We start from the raw sequence: 17243 nt of genomic DNA on the forward strand, positions 1-17243 counted from the left end.
GTTACTGCTTAAAATACAGTACTGATTTTCATTCTGAAATATTTTTATTGGTATTTTTCAGTTTATTTCATTCAGCAGCCACCTAATTTTCGCAGTTAGCTGTCTACCCTTGACAAAGCCCGTCTGGTCCTCTGCAACTATTTCCAGTATGCAGTTCTCCAGTCCCTTGGCCAGAACTTTCACCAGTATCTTCACGTCCATGTTGAGCAGAGAAATGGGTCAGTATGATCCGCATCCCATTGGGTCTTTGTCTTTTTTGGGTATCAGCGCTATCGTGGCCTGTGTTAGCATTGGAGGAAGGGTGCCCCTTGCTAGCAAGTCTGCAAACATGCCCCGTTGGTGTGGGGCCAAGGGCCAGTGCAACTATTTTATAGAGGTCTGCCGGGAATCTGTCGGGTCCCAGCGCCTTCCACGCCTGCATGGAGCTAATGCTCTCCTTGACCTTTCCCATTCCTATTGCTGCTTTCAGCTTCCCCCATCTGCCGTCCTCTACGACTAGCATGTCCAGTCCATCGAGGAACCGTTTCATCCCCACATCCCTGTCTGGGGGTTTGGAGGTGTACAGTTCCCGGTGGAAGGTCTCAAATGCTCGGTTCACCTCTTTACATTCGGTTACCAGTCTGCCTCAACTATTCTTCACCAGAACTATCTCTCTCGTGGCTGCCTACTTTCTCAGCTGGTGAGCCAGTAGGCGGCCACCTTTACGCTGTGTTCATAGAAGGTCCCCTGTGTCTAGCGAAGCTGGTGCCCTGCTTTCCTGGTGGATAGCAGGTTAAAGTAGCTTTTTCCTTTCCGCCAGAAACTATATGGTCGGGGCCTCGGAGTACTTTCCAGAATGGAGTCGATCAATTGTTGCCTGGCTGCCCTCTCTTCCCTGTCTCTACACGCCTTGTAGGCTATAATCTCTACCCTAATCACAGCCTTCAATGCCTCCCAGAATGTGGGAGATGAGACTTGCCTGTTCTGGTTATTAGTAATGTACTCGCCTATGGCCCATGATGTTTTCTGGCAGAAGGCCTTATCGACCAAGAGGTCCATGTCCAGCCTCCATGTGGGGCGCTGGGCGCAGCCCGTCTCCAACCTCGCATTCATGTAATGTGGAGCATGGTTGGAGATAACTATTGCGGAGTACTCCGCCCTTACTATTCTGGAAACACCGATTTTTCCCACTGCAAAGATTTCTCCGTGAGTACACTTTGTGCACCAGCGCAAAGAATGAGAATTCCTTCTCACCGGGGTGTAAGAACCGCCATGGGTCCACTGCTCCATGAATGTTCCCAATTGTCTACCCTTGCCTGTCCTTCTCCCTGATCTGAGACTCGGTTGGTCCGTCAGTGGGTCCTGTACGCAGTTGAAGTCGCTCCCCTTGATCAGTCGCTGCGTGTCAAAGAGTCGGGGATTTCCGAAGTCCCGCTGGTTCTTTGCCACACCCACCGGCGTAGATTAGACTAGGTCCCTTACCGGCGGGACCGGGCGGCGTGGGCAGGTCCTGGGGGGCGCGTGGTGTGATCTGGCCCTAGGGAATGCCCCCACGGTGGCCTGGCCCGTGATCAGGGCCCACCAATCCGTGGGCGGGTCTGTGCCATGGGAGCACTCTTTCCCTATACGCCGGCCGTGTGGTTCTCCGCGATGGCCAACGGGTATGTGAACGCCCCTGCGCATGCACAGGGATGACGTCAGCAGCCGCTTACGCCCCTGCGCATGCGCGGACTCTCGTCGGCCGGCGGAGTCCCTTCAGCCCCGGCTGGCGTGGTGCCAAAGGCGTTCCACGCCAACCAAACCGCTCCGGCGCCAGCCTTGCCCCTGAAGCTGCGGAGGATTCTGCACCTTTGGGGCGTGCCGACACCGGAGTGGTTCACGCCACTCCGCCCTGCCGGGAACCCCCGCCCCGCCGGGTATGGGAGAATCCCGCCCATGGTCTTTTTTATGAAGTCTGTGTTGTCCCAGTTGGGCGCATACACATTTACCAGAACTACCTGTACCCCGCCCAGGACACCACTGACCATGAAGTACCATCGCCCTTGGTCCGTTATCGTCCTTGTCACTGTTAACATCGTCCTTTTTCTCACCATGAGGCCGGGCCCCTGTACTCCAGGGTTTCCCTTTTTCCAGGTGGACCCAACATGGCCACCAACTGTGTGTACATCACGTGGGTGTGACCCTGCACTCCGGGGTCTACCTTTGTTTTGGGACCCTCCAAAGTGGCTGCTTGCAGCGCCATCTTGTTTCCTCAACCTGTTCCTTACGTAATGAAGCCAATCCAAAAACCAACCCTTTATTCTCATCCTGTTCCTTTTGTGTTCCTCTCCTCCCCCCCCCCCCCCTCCCCCCACCCCGCACCACCTTCTCCCGGCTCTCCCTTTGCGTGCCCCCCTCCCTCCCTATGCATGCCCCCTCCCTGTCACTGTGTCCCGTTGCTCTCTCCACCCCACCCTAGCCCCCCTAGCCGTCTGTCTTCCCATGCTAGGTATCCTTGCTAGTGTGGTGGCTCGCCTCCCAGGGCTGGTCTACCCCCTAACATACGCACGCTAACTGTCCGCTTTATCTGCCTGTACCTCACCCTCATCTGCATTCCCCTGTCCTTGTTCTTCCCTGTGGCCCGGTCTTTTTGATCAGAATGAGGCAACAGAATCCCATGCAAACAAAATAACTGTCCAATGAGTCTCTCTTTCTTTAGTGATCCCCCTCTGATCCACTTTCACTTTTGCGTCGTCTGCCCCTTGTCCAGGCCGTTGCTCCGTATGAATTTGTTTGCCTCCTCTGGGGTGTTGAAACAGTGCTCATTGTTCTGGTACGTGACCCAGAGCCTGGCTGGGAACAGCATACCAAATCGCACCCCGTACTTGTACAGGGTTCACTTCGGCCTGATTAAACTCAGCCCTGCATTTTGCCAGGTCTGCCCCAGTGTCCTGGTAAATTCTGATTTTACGCCCTTCCCAGATGCTTGCTTTAGTCTGTCTTGTCCATCGCAGGACCCTCTCTCGATCCTGGTATCAGTGCAGCTTTGCGATGACCGCCCTCGGCTGCTCCCCTGCCTTGGATTTTGGTCTGAGCGACCTGTGTGCTCAGTTGAGCTCCGGGGGGTTGGGGAAGGTGTCTCTCCCGTCTAGGTTGACCGGCATTTGGGTGACGTAGCCCGTCGAGTCCCTGCCCTCGACACCTTCTGGCAGGCCCACAATCCGAATGTTCTGTCGTCGGGACCTGTTTTCTTGTTCCTCGACTTTCCCATTTAAGTTCCCTTAGGCCCCCACCAACCTTTTCACTTCTGCTTCCAGAGCGATGATCTGGTCGCTCTGGTCCGTCGAGGCTCTTAGGTCGCGGATTGTCCTCTCCTGTGCCTCCACCTTCTTCCCCAACCCACCGATCGCCTTTTCCCTGGTGGCCATCACCTCTGTCACCGCCACCTTGACCTCGAACCTGATCACCTCTTTCATGACTGTCAGCTCCTTCATGAGGAAGGTCTTCCATTCGTCTATAGGTAGTGGTGGGGAGGCTGATGCTCAGGTCTCTCCTGGGTAGCCAGGGCCCTCCTGGGTGGCCTGGGCCCCTTTGCCTTGTGGGTCTGGTGGCTCGTCCGCCTTCTGCTCGTGGCCCTTTCCACCACTTCTGCCGTCCCTTCGACATCTCGAGCTCCCATTTGCTGGCATCTTGGTGTTGATCCTCCTCACCGTAGAGGTTAATCTGCCTTTGAATGTTCGGGCAAAATTTGCCTAAAAATCCCTATTTGGTTCTGATTGGGAGCAGAGCCATCTGATGGCGTCCGCTCAGCACATCACCATCACCGGAAGTCCACAGTACAGACTTTTGATTAATCCCATCACTTTACGATTAATTCCAATGCCTTTCTAACATTAACATTCTAACTGACAATATGATGACCTCCCCTCTTTCAAAATTACTGTAACCACCCTGCTCCTTTCTTACACTTTATCATTGCATTCTGTCTAACTTTCATCCCATTCACCTTTCCTCAAAGACTCTCTGCAAGGTTTTGATGCAGGCCAGCAGCTTGCCCCACTTTTATTGTTTTAGTTTGACTTCTGTCCTACGCACAGTATTGAGATTGCACTGGTCAAAGTTGCCAACGATATTGTGTGTGAAGGTTGTCACTGTCCATTATCCCTTTATCAATTTACAAACAAATTAACCAATAATTTGTATAAAATTCCTGAAATCTTTGACCCTTGGTTGCCCAGTAATTTACAGTTACCAGGTTTGTAAGTTGAAACATAATTAATGTTTATTTATAACAGAAATAAAGATTAAATATGCAGTAATTATAACAGAATAATGGCAAGCTAACCTACTACCCTCTTTAAATGCCCCACCCTCTACCCCCACACACCAGGCAGACAAACACAAGAGGGTGGAAAGAGGTGAAAATAATACGGATTTTGGGCCAAAGATAAAAGTCCGTTTTTTTACTTGATGAGTCCTTTAGTGCACCTTCTTTCTAGTATGAGTGTGGTTTAAAGTCTCTAATTTTGCAGCCAGCACTGGTTTTCCTGCAGTTTTTTAAAAACATTGAACTCACACCTTTCCTGGAGAGATGGAGACTTTGTTTCCTCAGACTTTGCTCTCAGCTCGTGGGTTCTCCTCCAGGCCCTGTTTTCAGGAATCAAACACACACAAGCGCATTGGAGAGTAAGAACTGGCTGATCTTTGCATGAAGAGGCTTAGCACTTTTTACGAGAGAGGATTCCACTGCCCGAATTCAAAATTAAAGTAAAATGGAACCTTGTGGCTCTAAAGAACATTCCAGACAGACGATATCCAATCACGCCTGGTGACCGGGCAGAATACAGCCTTTTTGGCTCATTCATTGGCCACGAGCGATGTCAGTCGACCTGAATCATCACTGGTGCCTACCAGATCTTGGCTGCCTGATTTAAAGAGACAGGCCATGATTTCCCTGAGTTAAAGATACAGGCTGCATTAAAATCACAGGTACTTACTCATCCATGGATCAAAATTGTGGGAGCAAAAAATAAAAGAAAAGGGAAAGGAGGGAACAAAAAGTGTTTAAGCAGAAGACTCTTACACACCCGAGACAAGTTAGCAAAAACAATTGTAAAATTCCGGCCAATGTTTCCAGTCCTTCCTGTCCCAATGTAGCTACCACATCTTCTGAAATAATCTCTCCTCAGCTCTCATGAATGGCCATCTGAAGTGTGCCTGAAAATGCTATCTTCTATATTGTGCCCCTCAGCAATGTTAACCACAATGGAACAACTTTCATATACATGTTGGCCGTACCCAGATAAATCCCTTCAGTATCCATTCTTGATTCAAGAACTTTTTGTTAAGCTGTCTGACCAATATCAAGCAGTGGGTGATTCAGATATGCTTGCAGCTCAGCAATGGCTAGATTGAAGTCATCCAGTTCAGCTCCTGTGAGTAACTCCACACCTAGCCCTTGCTTCCATTCCTGATTTTGTCTTGTTCAACCTGATAGTGTGCAACCCCAGTGCCATGCTTGCTTTGAACCTAAGCATTAAATCACTTATCCAGCTTATTAGCAGGTTTGTCTTCTTTCACTTTCCTAACAGTATCTGTCCTTGCATCTCCTCCATTCCTAACTTGCTTCCACTATTTTGGAAACACTTAGCCAAGCCTTTGTCACTTCCAGACAATGCTACCCATGCCAACCTCTCAGACCCCACCCTGTATAAGATCCACTACCCACGTCTTGTCCGACATAATTCTTATCCATCTGTTATCCTAGTTTTGCCCATTTCTCTTGGTTCACCTCACTCCATATTAGTTTTCTCACCTTCAAATCATTCCATGCTCTGTGATACTTCCCACCTGATGCAAACACTCACCCCGCACCCTGCAGTCTTCTGATTCTGGTCCAGTGTACATTCCCCTCCTTTCTAATAGGACAGGGCCTTTGACCATCTCTTGTCCCTTTTAACACTCTGGTATTCCCTCCTTTAAATTCTCAACCTACTTACACTTGCATCTCATTTTCAGAAGCCTCCTTTAAAACTACCTTTTTGGAAACACCACTCCATCATCTTTGTGCTCACATCTCACTTCCAACTTCAAACCACAATGATCGTTATCTTGTATTAAGGCATTATGCATGTGGCAGTTGTTAAGTGGCACCTCTCTTTAATTGGGTACAAGCTTTCAGAGTAAGTAATGATGCGTAACTGTGATTCACAGTTAAGCCTTGTAAGGTATTTGAAGACATAGTATTTGAAAGTTTTACTTTTAGTTCCGGGTAACTGGAACAAAGGTTTCTGGAGTATAAGAGGGCGCCACGGATTTGTAAGTTATTGTATGTGCTCTAAGGCATTCATTCATTATAGTAGAAATAGTGTAGCTGACTTACATAATATTGTGGATATGAATCAAAGTGGTTTAAAATCAAAATTGTTTCAAACTTTGCATGAAATCTTAAATTTTTCAATAAGTTAATTTAACCTTGCAAAAACATCGACAGTTTTAGATAGTTGCTTTATCTAACTGAATATTCATTTTGGCTGCTCAAGAAACCTTTTAAAATTTGATTTGGAAGGCAGAAACGGTTTAGTAACCGTGCCAACTACACAATTAGGTGCGATCATTTTTTAGCTGATAGTTTTGCATAATCTATGCTTTCTCTATTTCCCATTGAGAATGTTGTGACAGAAATATTGCAAACTAACATAGTTTGTGCATTTATATGTTTAGATGCTTTTGGATCTGCATTTTCATTTCAGTCTCTCTTATGGCACTGGCTTTGCAGCATTTGCATGTCAGCACTTTCTCAAATTCTGTTACTGGCTATTCTATAATAACCAGTTAATTTACTCAAACGTTCAAAATTTGATATGGTAAAATCTGTGGTAGAATTTTTCATTTTTGGTATTAAGGATTGTAATACTTTACATCGTCCTTTATGACTCTTTTGATGTCTTTCTGTGTTTTTATTCTTCAGTTTAGTATTAGTCAGTTTTCTGTCCATTTCTGTTTCTCTCTGTCTCCTATTTTTCTCTTTCAGAACATTTCTGGAAATTTGGTTTCTGACATTGATATTCAAGAGAACAGATTTAGAATGCAAAGATTCAACAGCTGTAGATTTTTAATTCATTTCAAATTCGATTGCTTTTAAATCATCATTGAAATCCAGCCCATTCTCCCATTCAGTGTTGTGGGCCTTAGGAAATACTTAATCTACAGAGACTGTAGGGGAATGAATAAAATATCTTTATGGTGTTAGCTAATACCATGAAAAAACCCTTTTATCAAAGGAAATGTTTGCACGAACAATTGAAAAATAGAATATTTTTCTTTCAGTGCGATCATTAGCTGATACTAATGCAAGATATAAAACCTGAGATTTTGGAACCAACCTGCCACCATTCCTCAGATAAACCATAATTTTGTTGTTGCTGATGTGACAAATATAAATATTACTGTGATGCAGTATGTACATAAATTCACACTCCGGGCCTTGTCCTTTGCAAACTTAGAGAACGTGTCCGTGCATTGCAACTTTTTTCATCTAAACGAATGCTTCAGAACAGCCATTCCCTGGTTCATTTCCTCTGGCAAAGCCTTGATCAAGAATCAACTTGCCAGGTTTCAATTTAAATGAAAGCTTGGCATTTAACTGTTCCCTCGAGTATTTGATGGCAACGCCTCCATTAATCTGAGCCTGCTTGGCACCTAATCAGCACCCTCTTAGTACAGTTGTCTCACTAGCATCCCTATAAGGCAGCAGACAGACACAAGCATAGAGTCATAGAGGTTTACAGCTTGGAAACAAACCCTTCAGCCCAACTTGTCTATGCCGTCCAGATTTTACCACCAATCTAGTCCCAATTGCCCGCATTTGGTCCATTTCCCATATCCGGAACTTTCAGTGTCGTTGATCTCAAGGCAGCGATCCCATTCTCAATATAGTCCTTTACTGCAGATCTACCTATAGTAAAAGGAGTCCAATGATGAGGAGGGGGACAGAAAGAGAAGAAATTATTTGTCACTGATGATAAGGTTGATGAAGAGCAGGTGGAGGAGAAGTAGGATGACGAAACCAAGGTTAAGCCCATTTGGGATCAAACACCTGCTCAATATTTCTCTGCTGTTACTGGGCCCCACCGCCGCTCTCCTTGTGCCATTCCCTGCATAATTTACTTTTTCACTGCACACATCCACTCAGATACTGCCACCTAGGGGAAACTGGACAACATTAATGAGGAAGCAACACTGAGTGACCCATTGAGAATTAAGAGCCGAAGGAATGTGAGGGATCATGTGCCACCTTCCTACCAAAGACCACACAACTGTTGAATCTTTGCATTCTAAATCTGTTCTCTTGAATATCAATGTCAGGAACCAAATTTCCAGCTGCGACTTGGAACTCATAGGTACTCTGATTTTAATCTCCAAGGACAAGCAACAATTGACAGCTGCGAACATTAGCTTGTAGCCCTTATTTGTGGCAATGATTGAAGAAGCGCAGGACCAGCCAAATACAAACTGCAGCTTTCGTGATTAGATAGTACCCTAGATACAGGCTTCCAAATTTTGGAACTGGATGACTCTCATGGGAGTCACTATCTGATTGCAGCTACTAGACGAGCCAGTTCATTCTCAATAGGGAAAGCCATGCAGAGCTCAGTTGAATAGTGACAGCCGCAGACAAGCTGCTTGAGGCTGCCGTCTCTCCAGAGAATAGCACAGGACAGACTTTCAGCTTTTCCTTCATCGCACTATATTAAATGAAACGACAAAGACACACCCTGCCCAGTTGATCCTGCAAAGTCCTCCTGACTAACATCTGGGGACTTTTGCCAAAATTGGGAGAACTGTTCCACACACTAGTCAAGCAACAGCCGGACATAGTCATACTCACTGACAACCAATGTCCCAGACTTCTCTATCACCCTCCCTGGATGTGTCCTGCCTCACTCACAGGGCAGACCTACCAGAAGTGACAGTACCGTAGTATGCAGTTGGGAGGGAGTCCTTAACATTGCCTCCTGAAAGTCTCATGGCACCTGGTCAAACACAGGCAAGGAAACCTGCTAATTACCACATACTGCCCTTTCCCTCAGCTGGTGAATTCATGTTCCTCCATGTTGAACACCACTTTGAAGAATCACTGAATGCTGCACGAGTACAGAATACACTCATGAGTGTAGGACTTCAAGTTTATCACCAAGAGAAGCTCATTAGCAACATAATTGACTGATTCCCAAAGGCCAGCCTGGAACAGCAGCAGATCATGAGAGCACCAACAAGGGGTAAAAGCCTACTTGACCTCATTCTCACCAATCTACCTGTTGCAGATTATTCCGTCCATGACAATATTGGTAAGAGTGTCAGCTGTACTGTATTTTTGGAGATAATGTCCCATCTTCACAACTTACATTTGTGCTGTTAACACCATGCTGAATGTACTAGATTCAAAACGGACCCAGAAGCTCAAAACTAGGTACCTATGGACCCGGCTGGGTCACTGTCTGTGCGGAGTCTGCATGTCCTCCCCGTGTGTGCGTGGGTTTCCTCCGGGTGCTCCGGTTTCCTCCCACAGTCCAAAGATGTGCGGGTTAGGTGGATTGGCCATGCTAAATTGCCCATAGTGTCCTAAAAAGTAAGGTTAGGGAGGGGGGTGGTTGTTGGGTTACGGGTATAGGGTGGATACGTGGGTTTGAGTAGGGTGATCATTGCTCGGCACAACATCGAGGGCCGATGGGCCTGCTCTGTGCTGTACCGTTCTATATGTTCTATGTTATCAGCAGCAGGATTGTATTCAGCCACAATCTGCAACTTATTGTCCCAGCATATCCTTCACCACCATTACCATCAAGACAGGGGACCAACCTGGTTTCCATGAGGAGCGCAAGAGGGCTTTCCTGGAAAAGTACCAGCATAGCTAAAAATGAGGGGATAGCCTGGTGAAGCTGTAATACAGGGCTACATACGTGCAAATCAGTGGAAACAGCACGTGGTAAAGGGTTGAACAATCTCGCCATCAGTGAATCTGATCAAAGCTCTGCAGTTTTGATTCATCCACTTTTGAATGCAGTTGGACAATAAACAAAATGGTGGAGAAAGCTCCAAACACATCTCCATCCTCAATGATGGGGAGCTCAGCCTGTCAGTGCAAAAGGCTGAAGCATTTGCAACCATCTCCAGCCAGAAGTAACAAGTGGATGGTGTAACCTCCTCCTGATACCAATCTTCAGACAATTCCATCCACTCCATGTGCTATCAAGAAACAACTGAATGCACTGGATACAACCAAGGCTATAGGCTCTGACAACATCCCGTCTATAGCACTGAAGGCTTGCACTCCAGAACTAGTCACACCCCTAGCCAAACTGTTTCAGTACAACTATAACACTGGCATCCACCCGGCAATGTGGAGTAGTCCAGCTTTGCCCTCTCAAAGAATAATGGGGCAAATCCAATCAGGCTAATTATTGCCCCATCAGTCTTCTCTCAATCATCAGCAAAATAATGAAATGTGCAGTCGACTGTACTGTCAAGCACCAACTCCTCGGCAATAACCTGCTAACCGATGATTAGTTTGTATTCCGCTAGGACCAATCAGATCCAAACTTCATTATAGCCTTAGTCCAAGCGTGGACAAAAGAACTGAATTTCAGAGGTGAGAGTGACTGCCTTTTCCATCAAGGCAGCATTTGACCGAGTGTGGCATCAAAGAGTCTTGGTAAATTTCAGTCAGTGGTAGTCAGGAAGAAACTTCTCTACTGGTTGGAGTCAAGCCTACCAAAAAAGATGATAGTTGTGGACCCAATCATCTCAGCTGCAGGACATCACTGCATAAATTGCTCACCTAGGGTGAAGGGGATCAAAGGATGTGGGGAAAGCGAGATTAGGCTATTGAATTGGATGATCAGCCATGACCATAATGAATGGCGGAGCAGGCTTGAGGGCAAAATGGCTTCTGCTCCTATATTTTCTATGATAGTCTCCTAAGCCTGTCCATTTAATCTGCTGCTTCACCAATGACCTTCCCTCCATCATGAAATCAGAATTGGGCATGTTCACGAATGATTGCACAGTTTTCAATGCCATTTGCAAGTCTTCAGATACTGAAGCTGTCTGTTCCTAAATGCGCCAAGACCTTGAAGACATCAAGCTTGGGCTGATTAGTGCCAAGGATACGTTGCTCCATAAGTGCCAGAAAATAACCAACAAAGAGAAGCTAACCTTCTTCACTTGACATTCGGTGGCATTGCCATTGCTGAATCTCCCACTATCAACACTTTGGGACATACCATTGACCTGGACCAGCCTTATATATATTGTGGCTAAAAGAACAGGTCAGAGACTGGAAATTCTATGGTAAATAGCTCTCTTCTTGACTCCCAAAAGCCACCCACAAGGCACAAGTCAGAAATGATGGATTGCTCTCTCCTTGCTTGGATGTGTGCAGTTCCAATAACACTCGAAGTTTGACGCCATCCAGGGCAAAACATCCTTCTTGATTGGCACCACATCCACAAACATTCACTCCCTCCACCACCAACAAACAGTGGCAGCAGTGTGTACCATTTCTAAGATGCATTGCAAGAACTCACCAAGGCTCCTTAGGCAGCAACTTCCAATGGCCAGAAGGACAAGGGCAGCAGATACATGGGAATACCACCATCTGGAAGATCCCTTTCCAAGTCGCTCACCATCCTGACTTGGAAATATATCACCATTAATTCATGGTCGTTGTGTCAAAATCATAGAACTCCCTCCCTAATTACACAGTGGGTGTACCTACACAACATGGACTGCAGCGGTTCAAGAAGGCAGCTCACCGTCATCTTCTCGAGGGCAATTAGGAATGGGTAACAAATGCTGACCTCGGGAAAAGCCAGATATATTGCTCATATTCTATTCAACCAAAAAGCGACTGTATAGATTGGACACTTCTCCTCTCCTCATGCTCTTTAGCTGATTGCATGAGGCAGATCATCATGAATCTTTTTAAAAATAAATTTAAAATACCCAATTTATTTTTTTTCCAATGAAGATGCAATTGTGCGTGACCAATCAACATACCCTTCATGTCTTTGAGTTGTAGCATTGAGACCCACGCAGACACGAGGAGAACGTGCAAACTCCACACGGACAGTGGCTCGGGCCGGGATCGAGCTCGGGTCTTCGGTGCCGTGAGGCAGCAGTGCTAACCACTGCGCCACCGTGTCGCCCTGATCATCATGTTTCTTGATAGCTACTCTTCCAGAGTGGCCCAGGCAACAGCAAAGTATGCTCTCCCTGTCTTTAGCTCTGTCAGGCACAATGAATGTGTTGAGTTCTCTTTGAATACAAAGCCTGCCCAGCACAGAAATGTTGCAAATATATTCAACATCAGCCTGATAGGAACCTGACATATGGAGGTTCATGACCCCGCCCACCTTAACAACCAGTAGCAATGGGGCCTCTGTTCTGTGATTACATTTGCGGCTGCAACAAGGACAGATTTCAATGAGGACATTCTCAGTGAAGTATTGACATCTTGCAAATTTTCCGTGCTGATGGTCAAGTAGGAGAGTTGTTTCCTGAAGCCCCTGGCTGGATATGGCTGTTGGAACCAACAATTCTACGGACACGTGCTTGTAGGATTAGAATAGCGGTTTTAATATACTTACAACAGAGCCAGCCTGTTAGCCGTTGAACTTTCGGTGAACTGGCCGGCTGACCCTGTGGTACTGATCTTTATACAGCAGCTCCCGGGGGAGGAGTCCTGGGCGGAACCAAGGGAGAAGCCCAGTACAACTCTCGAGCATTCCCAGAACTACTCCCCCTGGTGGTCAGGTAGTGCAACTGCACTTACAATATAGACACATGTATATACAGATTATAATCCGGTGTGAATCACATTCACCACAATGGCCTCCTGACGAAAATCCTTCTCTCCTTCCTTCTAACAATTAGGCTCACTCTGTGTGCCCACCCTCCTACTCATTCTCCAAGTTGTGCTGTATTGTAAGGAGAATGCCTAGTGCGGCACCCATGCCTGTGAGCAATTGGTTTGTGCACAGGTCACTAAGTCGGCACCACGTCCTTCAGCATCTACTACCCCATTCTCTGTAGCAACTTTAAAGAAATCTTAACAGCTTAAAGTTTTGCAACATTCAGTCAAAATTGTTCAGCAATTAACCTGAAGTTAAATTATATGATCCCTTTAAAAAGCTTGTCTGGGTGGGGGAGGAGGTTGGGGTTCCTGCTGCTGAATGTGTGTTGCATGCCAAAATTGCAGCACTGACATCAAATCAGCATTGCACACTAATTGGCCTCATGTTCTGGTTACACTATTTACTTGCAACGGACATTTACTGCATGCATGCTAATATGCTCTCCTGCGCAGCTCGAACCAGTCTATGCACGCATGTGTTTCCGAATGCCTTTTGGATATTTAAGGACCACATTATGCTCAAAAGATGGGTGCTACCCATCCATATTTCGTGCATTTGTCGTTCTGCCTGGGACATTATGGTCGGTGTCGTCACCCATAGACCATCCACTGGCATGATTTCCTTTCTTGAAAAGGTCAAACGAGGCCATATTCTGAAAAATTGAATGCATTATGATAACTTCCAGCAAATATTACATTGGCATGTGGGATTCTTTGCATGTTCTCATCTGCAATTTATACATTCAGCAAGTAGAAGCCCTTTCTTTCCAGGAAGTTGAAGGGATTGAGTTTAAGAGCTTGCAAAGCAACATCAATGCCATTTACTGTACCCTTGCCTTGGGATATCCAACAACTCTATAACAGGATGTTTGTACCTTGCTGCTGCCAAACTGAAGGAGCTCCTTGTGTTGGTCACCCAACAAATTCATTTTTTTAAAGATTGTCCTTGGTATGTTGGAAGTATATTCCTAGTTGCACCAAGGGGAGCGAGAGTGAACCCCTTAGTGTCGGAGTGGAGTGAAATGTAGGTCAGTCCAAGTAAGGTTCGTACAGACTAAAAGCTTGGTCAAGTCGTTAAGTTTTAAGTACGGGCTTAAAGAGGAGATGGAGCGAGCAGCGGAGTGGTTTAGAGAGGGAATTCCAAAGCTTAAGGCCTAGCTGGCTAATAGCATAGGTGCCATAGATGGAATGAAGCAAGTGGGGATTGCATACGAGCCAGCTTTGGAGGAAGGGAGAGTTATTTGAAGTTTGCATGGCTGGGGAAGGTGACAGAGAGAGGGAGAGAAAAAGTCATGGAATGGTTTGAACTCCAGGATGACAACCTTAAAATCAAAGATGTTCCAGAACCAGGAAATAATGTAAGCCAATAAACACAGAAGAAGTGCTTGGTGCGGTTTAGCAAATGAACAGCAGAATTTTGGGTTAGCTCTATGGAGGGTGAAAGGCGGGAAGCTAGGCAGCTAGGAGAGCATTAGAGTAGAAGTCAACCGAAGCATTGGTGAAAGGTTCAGCAGAAATTAAGTTGAAGAAGGGTGGAGTTGGATGATGTTGGTAGGATGGAAGTAGGTAGTCTTTCAGTTGAATAGGATGTGTGGTCAGAAACTCAGCTTGAGGTCAAATAGAATGCAGAGGTTGTGAACAATCTGGTTCAGCCAGAATCACAGGGCTTATGACTGAGGATTAGGAGGGTGGCCTCAGTGTCTCCATGTTTAATTCAGATTACCGGATTTATTAATCTCAGTTCCAAAACTTGAGAGCTCTTGTCGTTTGAGAGGATCAATAGTTCCATAACTTTTAAGTTCTCGTATATACTAGTATCCATGTACCCTGGCTGTATGTGGAAGCAGTGGCGTAGTGGTATTGTCACTGGACTCATAATTCAGAGGTAATGCTCTGGGGTCCTGGGTTCGAATCTCACCATGGCAGATGGTGAAATTTGAATTCAATAATAAGAAATCTGGAATTAAAAGTCTAATGATGACCATGACGTCATTGCCAATTGTCGAAAAACCCATCTGGTTCACTAATGTCCTTCAAGGAAGGAAATCTGCTGTCCTTATCCGCTCTAGCCTACATGTGATTCCAAGTCCACAGCAATGTGGTTGGCTCTTAACTATCCCCCACTGAATTGGCTTAGCAAACCAAATGCTGGCCCAGCCAGTGATGCCCACATCCCAAGAACAAATTTTTAAAAATTACAGAGATTCAGTGTCGTGTCTCAAGCCCTTAACGGTTGATCATGGTCTTCAAAATATCTAACTCCCCAGCACAAAATGCATAATAGAACCAGGTTTCCTCCGGATGCTCCGGTTTCCTCCCACAAGTCCCGTAAGACATGGGGCTGAATTCTCCTCCGGCGGGATGCTCCGTTTTGCCGGCAGCCCAAGAGTTTCCCGACAGCGTGGGATTACCCCACAATGGGAAACTCCGTTGACCAGCCGGCGTAACGGAGCATCCCGCCGGCGGGTTGTAACAGAGATGCAGCGGGACGGAGAATCCAGCCCATGCTGTTAGATGAATTGGACATTCTGAATTTTCCCTCAGTGTACCCGAACAGGTGCCGGAGTGTGGCGACAAGGGCATTTTCACAATAACTTCATTGCGGTGTTAATGTAAGCCTACTTGTGACAATAATAAAGATTATTATTATATCCTTCATAGTTACATCAGAAATCAAAATATTTTTTGAATGGACCCTGATGTGAGCCAGCATGAGCTTACCAATCTTTTGCATGGCAAGTCTGTAGTTCCAGCCGACTTTGCTTTATTAACATACAAATTGACTGTAATGTAATATTATATCATAGATCTGTTAAGTGGTAACAGGTAAGAAGTAGTGTTTATGAGAGTTTGCAAATGGAGAAACAACCAAGTATTTCTAGACTATAATTAACCTAGGCTTGGGCTATTGTAATATAAGTAGGCCGAGCTTACTGTATATTGGGTAGATCCGTAAACTAAAAATAAGGGGTTTCGATAAAGAATACTCAACTTGCAGACAAGCTTGATAATTGTCGATATGGAGATTTTACAGTTAACCTTTGATCATGATCTGTTGCTATGCATAGTGAGAAGAGGAGATGTTCTGGCGGCCTGGAGTGGCATTCGACCACTGGTGTCTGATCCCAATTCACAGGACACCCAGTCAATTTCCCGCAGTCATATTGTACAGGTGACTGACAGCAAACTGGTGACTATAGCAGGTATTATTATGGTATTATTATTTGAAGTCAATAAATATGGATTCTTCAAGCCAGTTTGTATCTCTCTTATTCCTTTCTCCTCCCCCCTCCTGTACTTATTGTTCCTTAAATTTCTGGTCTGTTGGCTAGCTTATTTTAGTTTATTTCTTCGACGAGTAACTTTTACTTTTATAGATTGCAATATGTTTAAAGTGATGGATAACCCAATAAAAATGCAGAATTATCTGTGTATGGAATCTGCTATTTCCTCAAGTTATATATTGGTCTGGGAGCATACCAATGCAAAGTACTTACAGTTTTCGAAAAAGGGTGAATATGCACAGGGTGGTTTTGATGGTTCTGTGGGAGACTGAGGTAGAGGAACTTAAAAAACAAAACAGCTGAAATATACAGAGGTGCTGACTGAGAGGAAAGATGAAAGTGAAAAGTGAGATGAATTCGTAAGGTTTGGATTTTTGGAAGCATGGGCCCTTGGATTCATCAGAAAGGTGGAGAAGAAAGGAAGAATGGGTAGATGTAGAATGAATATTGGAGAATGCAGTAGAAAAGGAGTCATGATAGATTTTTAATTATCTTAAGAGAAAGGGTTTTATAATGAGGAGGATGCTGCCTGATGACCAGCATGGTGAGAAAAGTAATAATCTTGTTGTCTGTGATAGAATTGAGTTTACAGGTATGCAAATGTATTTTATAGGTGGCAAATGGACCACTTATCGTAAGATGGCGGAAGACACGCTAGATGCTGCTGTCAAAGCTTGCAACCTGAATTTTGCAAAACCATGCATGACAATTGGACTTCAACTAGAAGGATCCCATAAGTGGACTCCTACTCTTTACATTTCATTGGTGCAGTATTATGGTCTAGGGACTGAGGTAAACAATGTCAAATGTTTAATGGATCAACAATTATTTGGTTCCAAACAAAGGAGCCACATTTGGAAGGGTGAAGCTTGTGAATCCATTTCTTTTATTTTTGAAGTGGACTATTGATTTTGGAAATATAATCCCTTCATGTAATATTGAAGCTTTTCTTTAAGTAGCTTATTTTGGAATTTTTGAATAATTTAACAGTGCACCGTTGTTATGCATCTTAGACATCTCTGGTACAATGAACTTTTAGCCAAGTAGCTATCAAATGCAATCCGACGCAAGTTATATTCATGCAC

The 17243-nt window shown here is 45.3% G+C and overlaps 1 protein-coding gene across 4 annotated transcripts in view; it reads left to right on the forward strand.

Moving 5' to 3' along the window:
- The window catches only part of gpd2 (glycerol-3-phosphate dehydrogenase 2 (mitochondrial)), a 225711-nt gene that overhangs the window by 195530 nt on the left and 12938 nt on the right, over positions 1 to 17243 (forward strand). For all 4 annotated transcript variants that reach the window (XM_038789571.1, XM_038789572.1, XM_038789573.1 and 1 more), the window contains 2 exons: positions 15943 to 16077; positions 16772 to 16950. In XM_038789571.1, the coding sequence (XP_038645499.1) occupies positions 15943 to 16077; positions 16772 to 16950 (314 nt within the window). The remainder of the gene's footprint in view (positions 1 to 15942; positions 16078 to 16771; positions 16951 to 17243) is intronic.

The sequence above is a fragment of the Scyliorhinus canicula genome, chromosome 2, assembly GCF_902713615.1.
Source record: "Scyliorhinus canicula chromosome 2, sScyCan1.1, whole genome shotgun sequence".
NCBI lineage: Eukaryota > Metazoa > Chordata > Chondrichthyes > Carcharhiniformes > Scyliorhinidae > Scyliorhinus > Scyliorhinus canicula.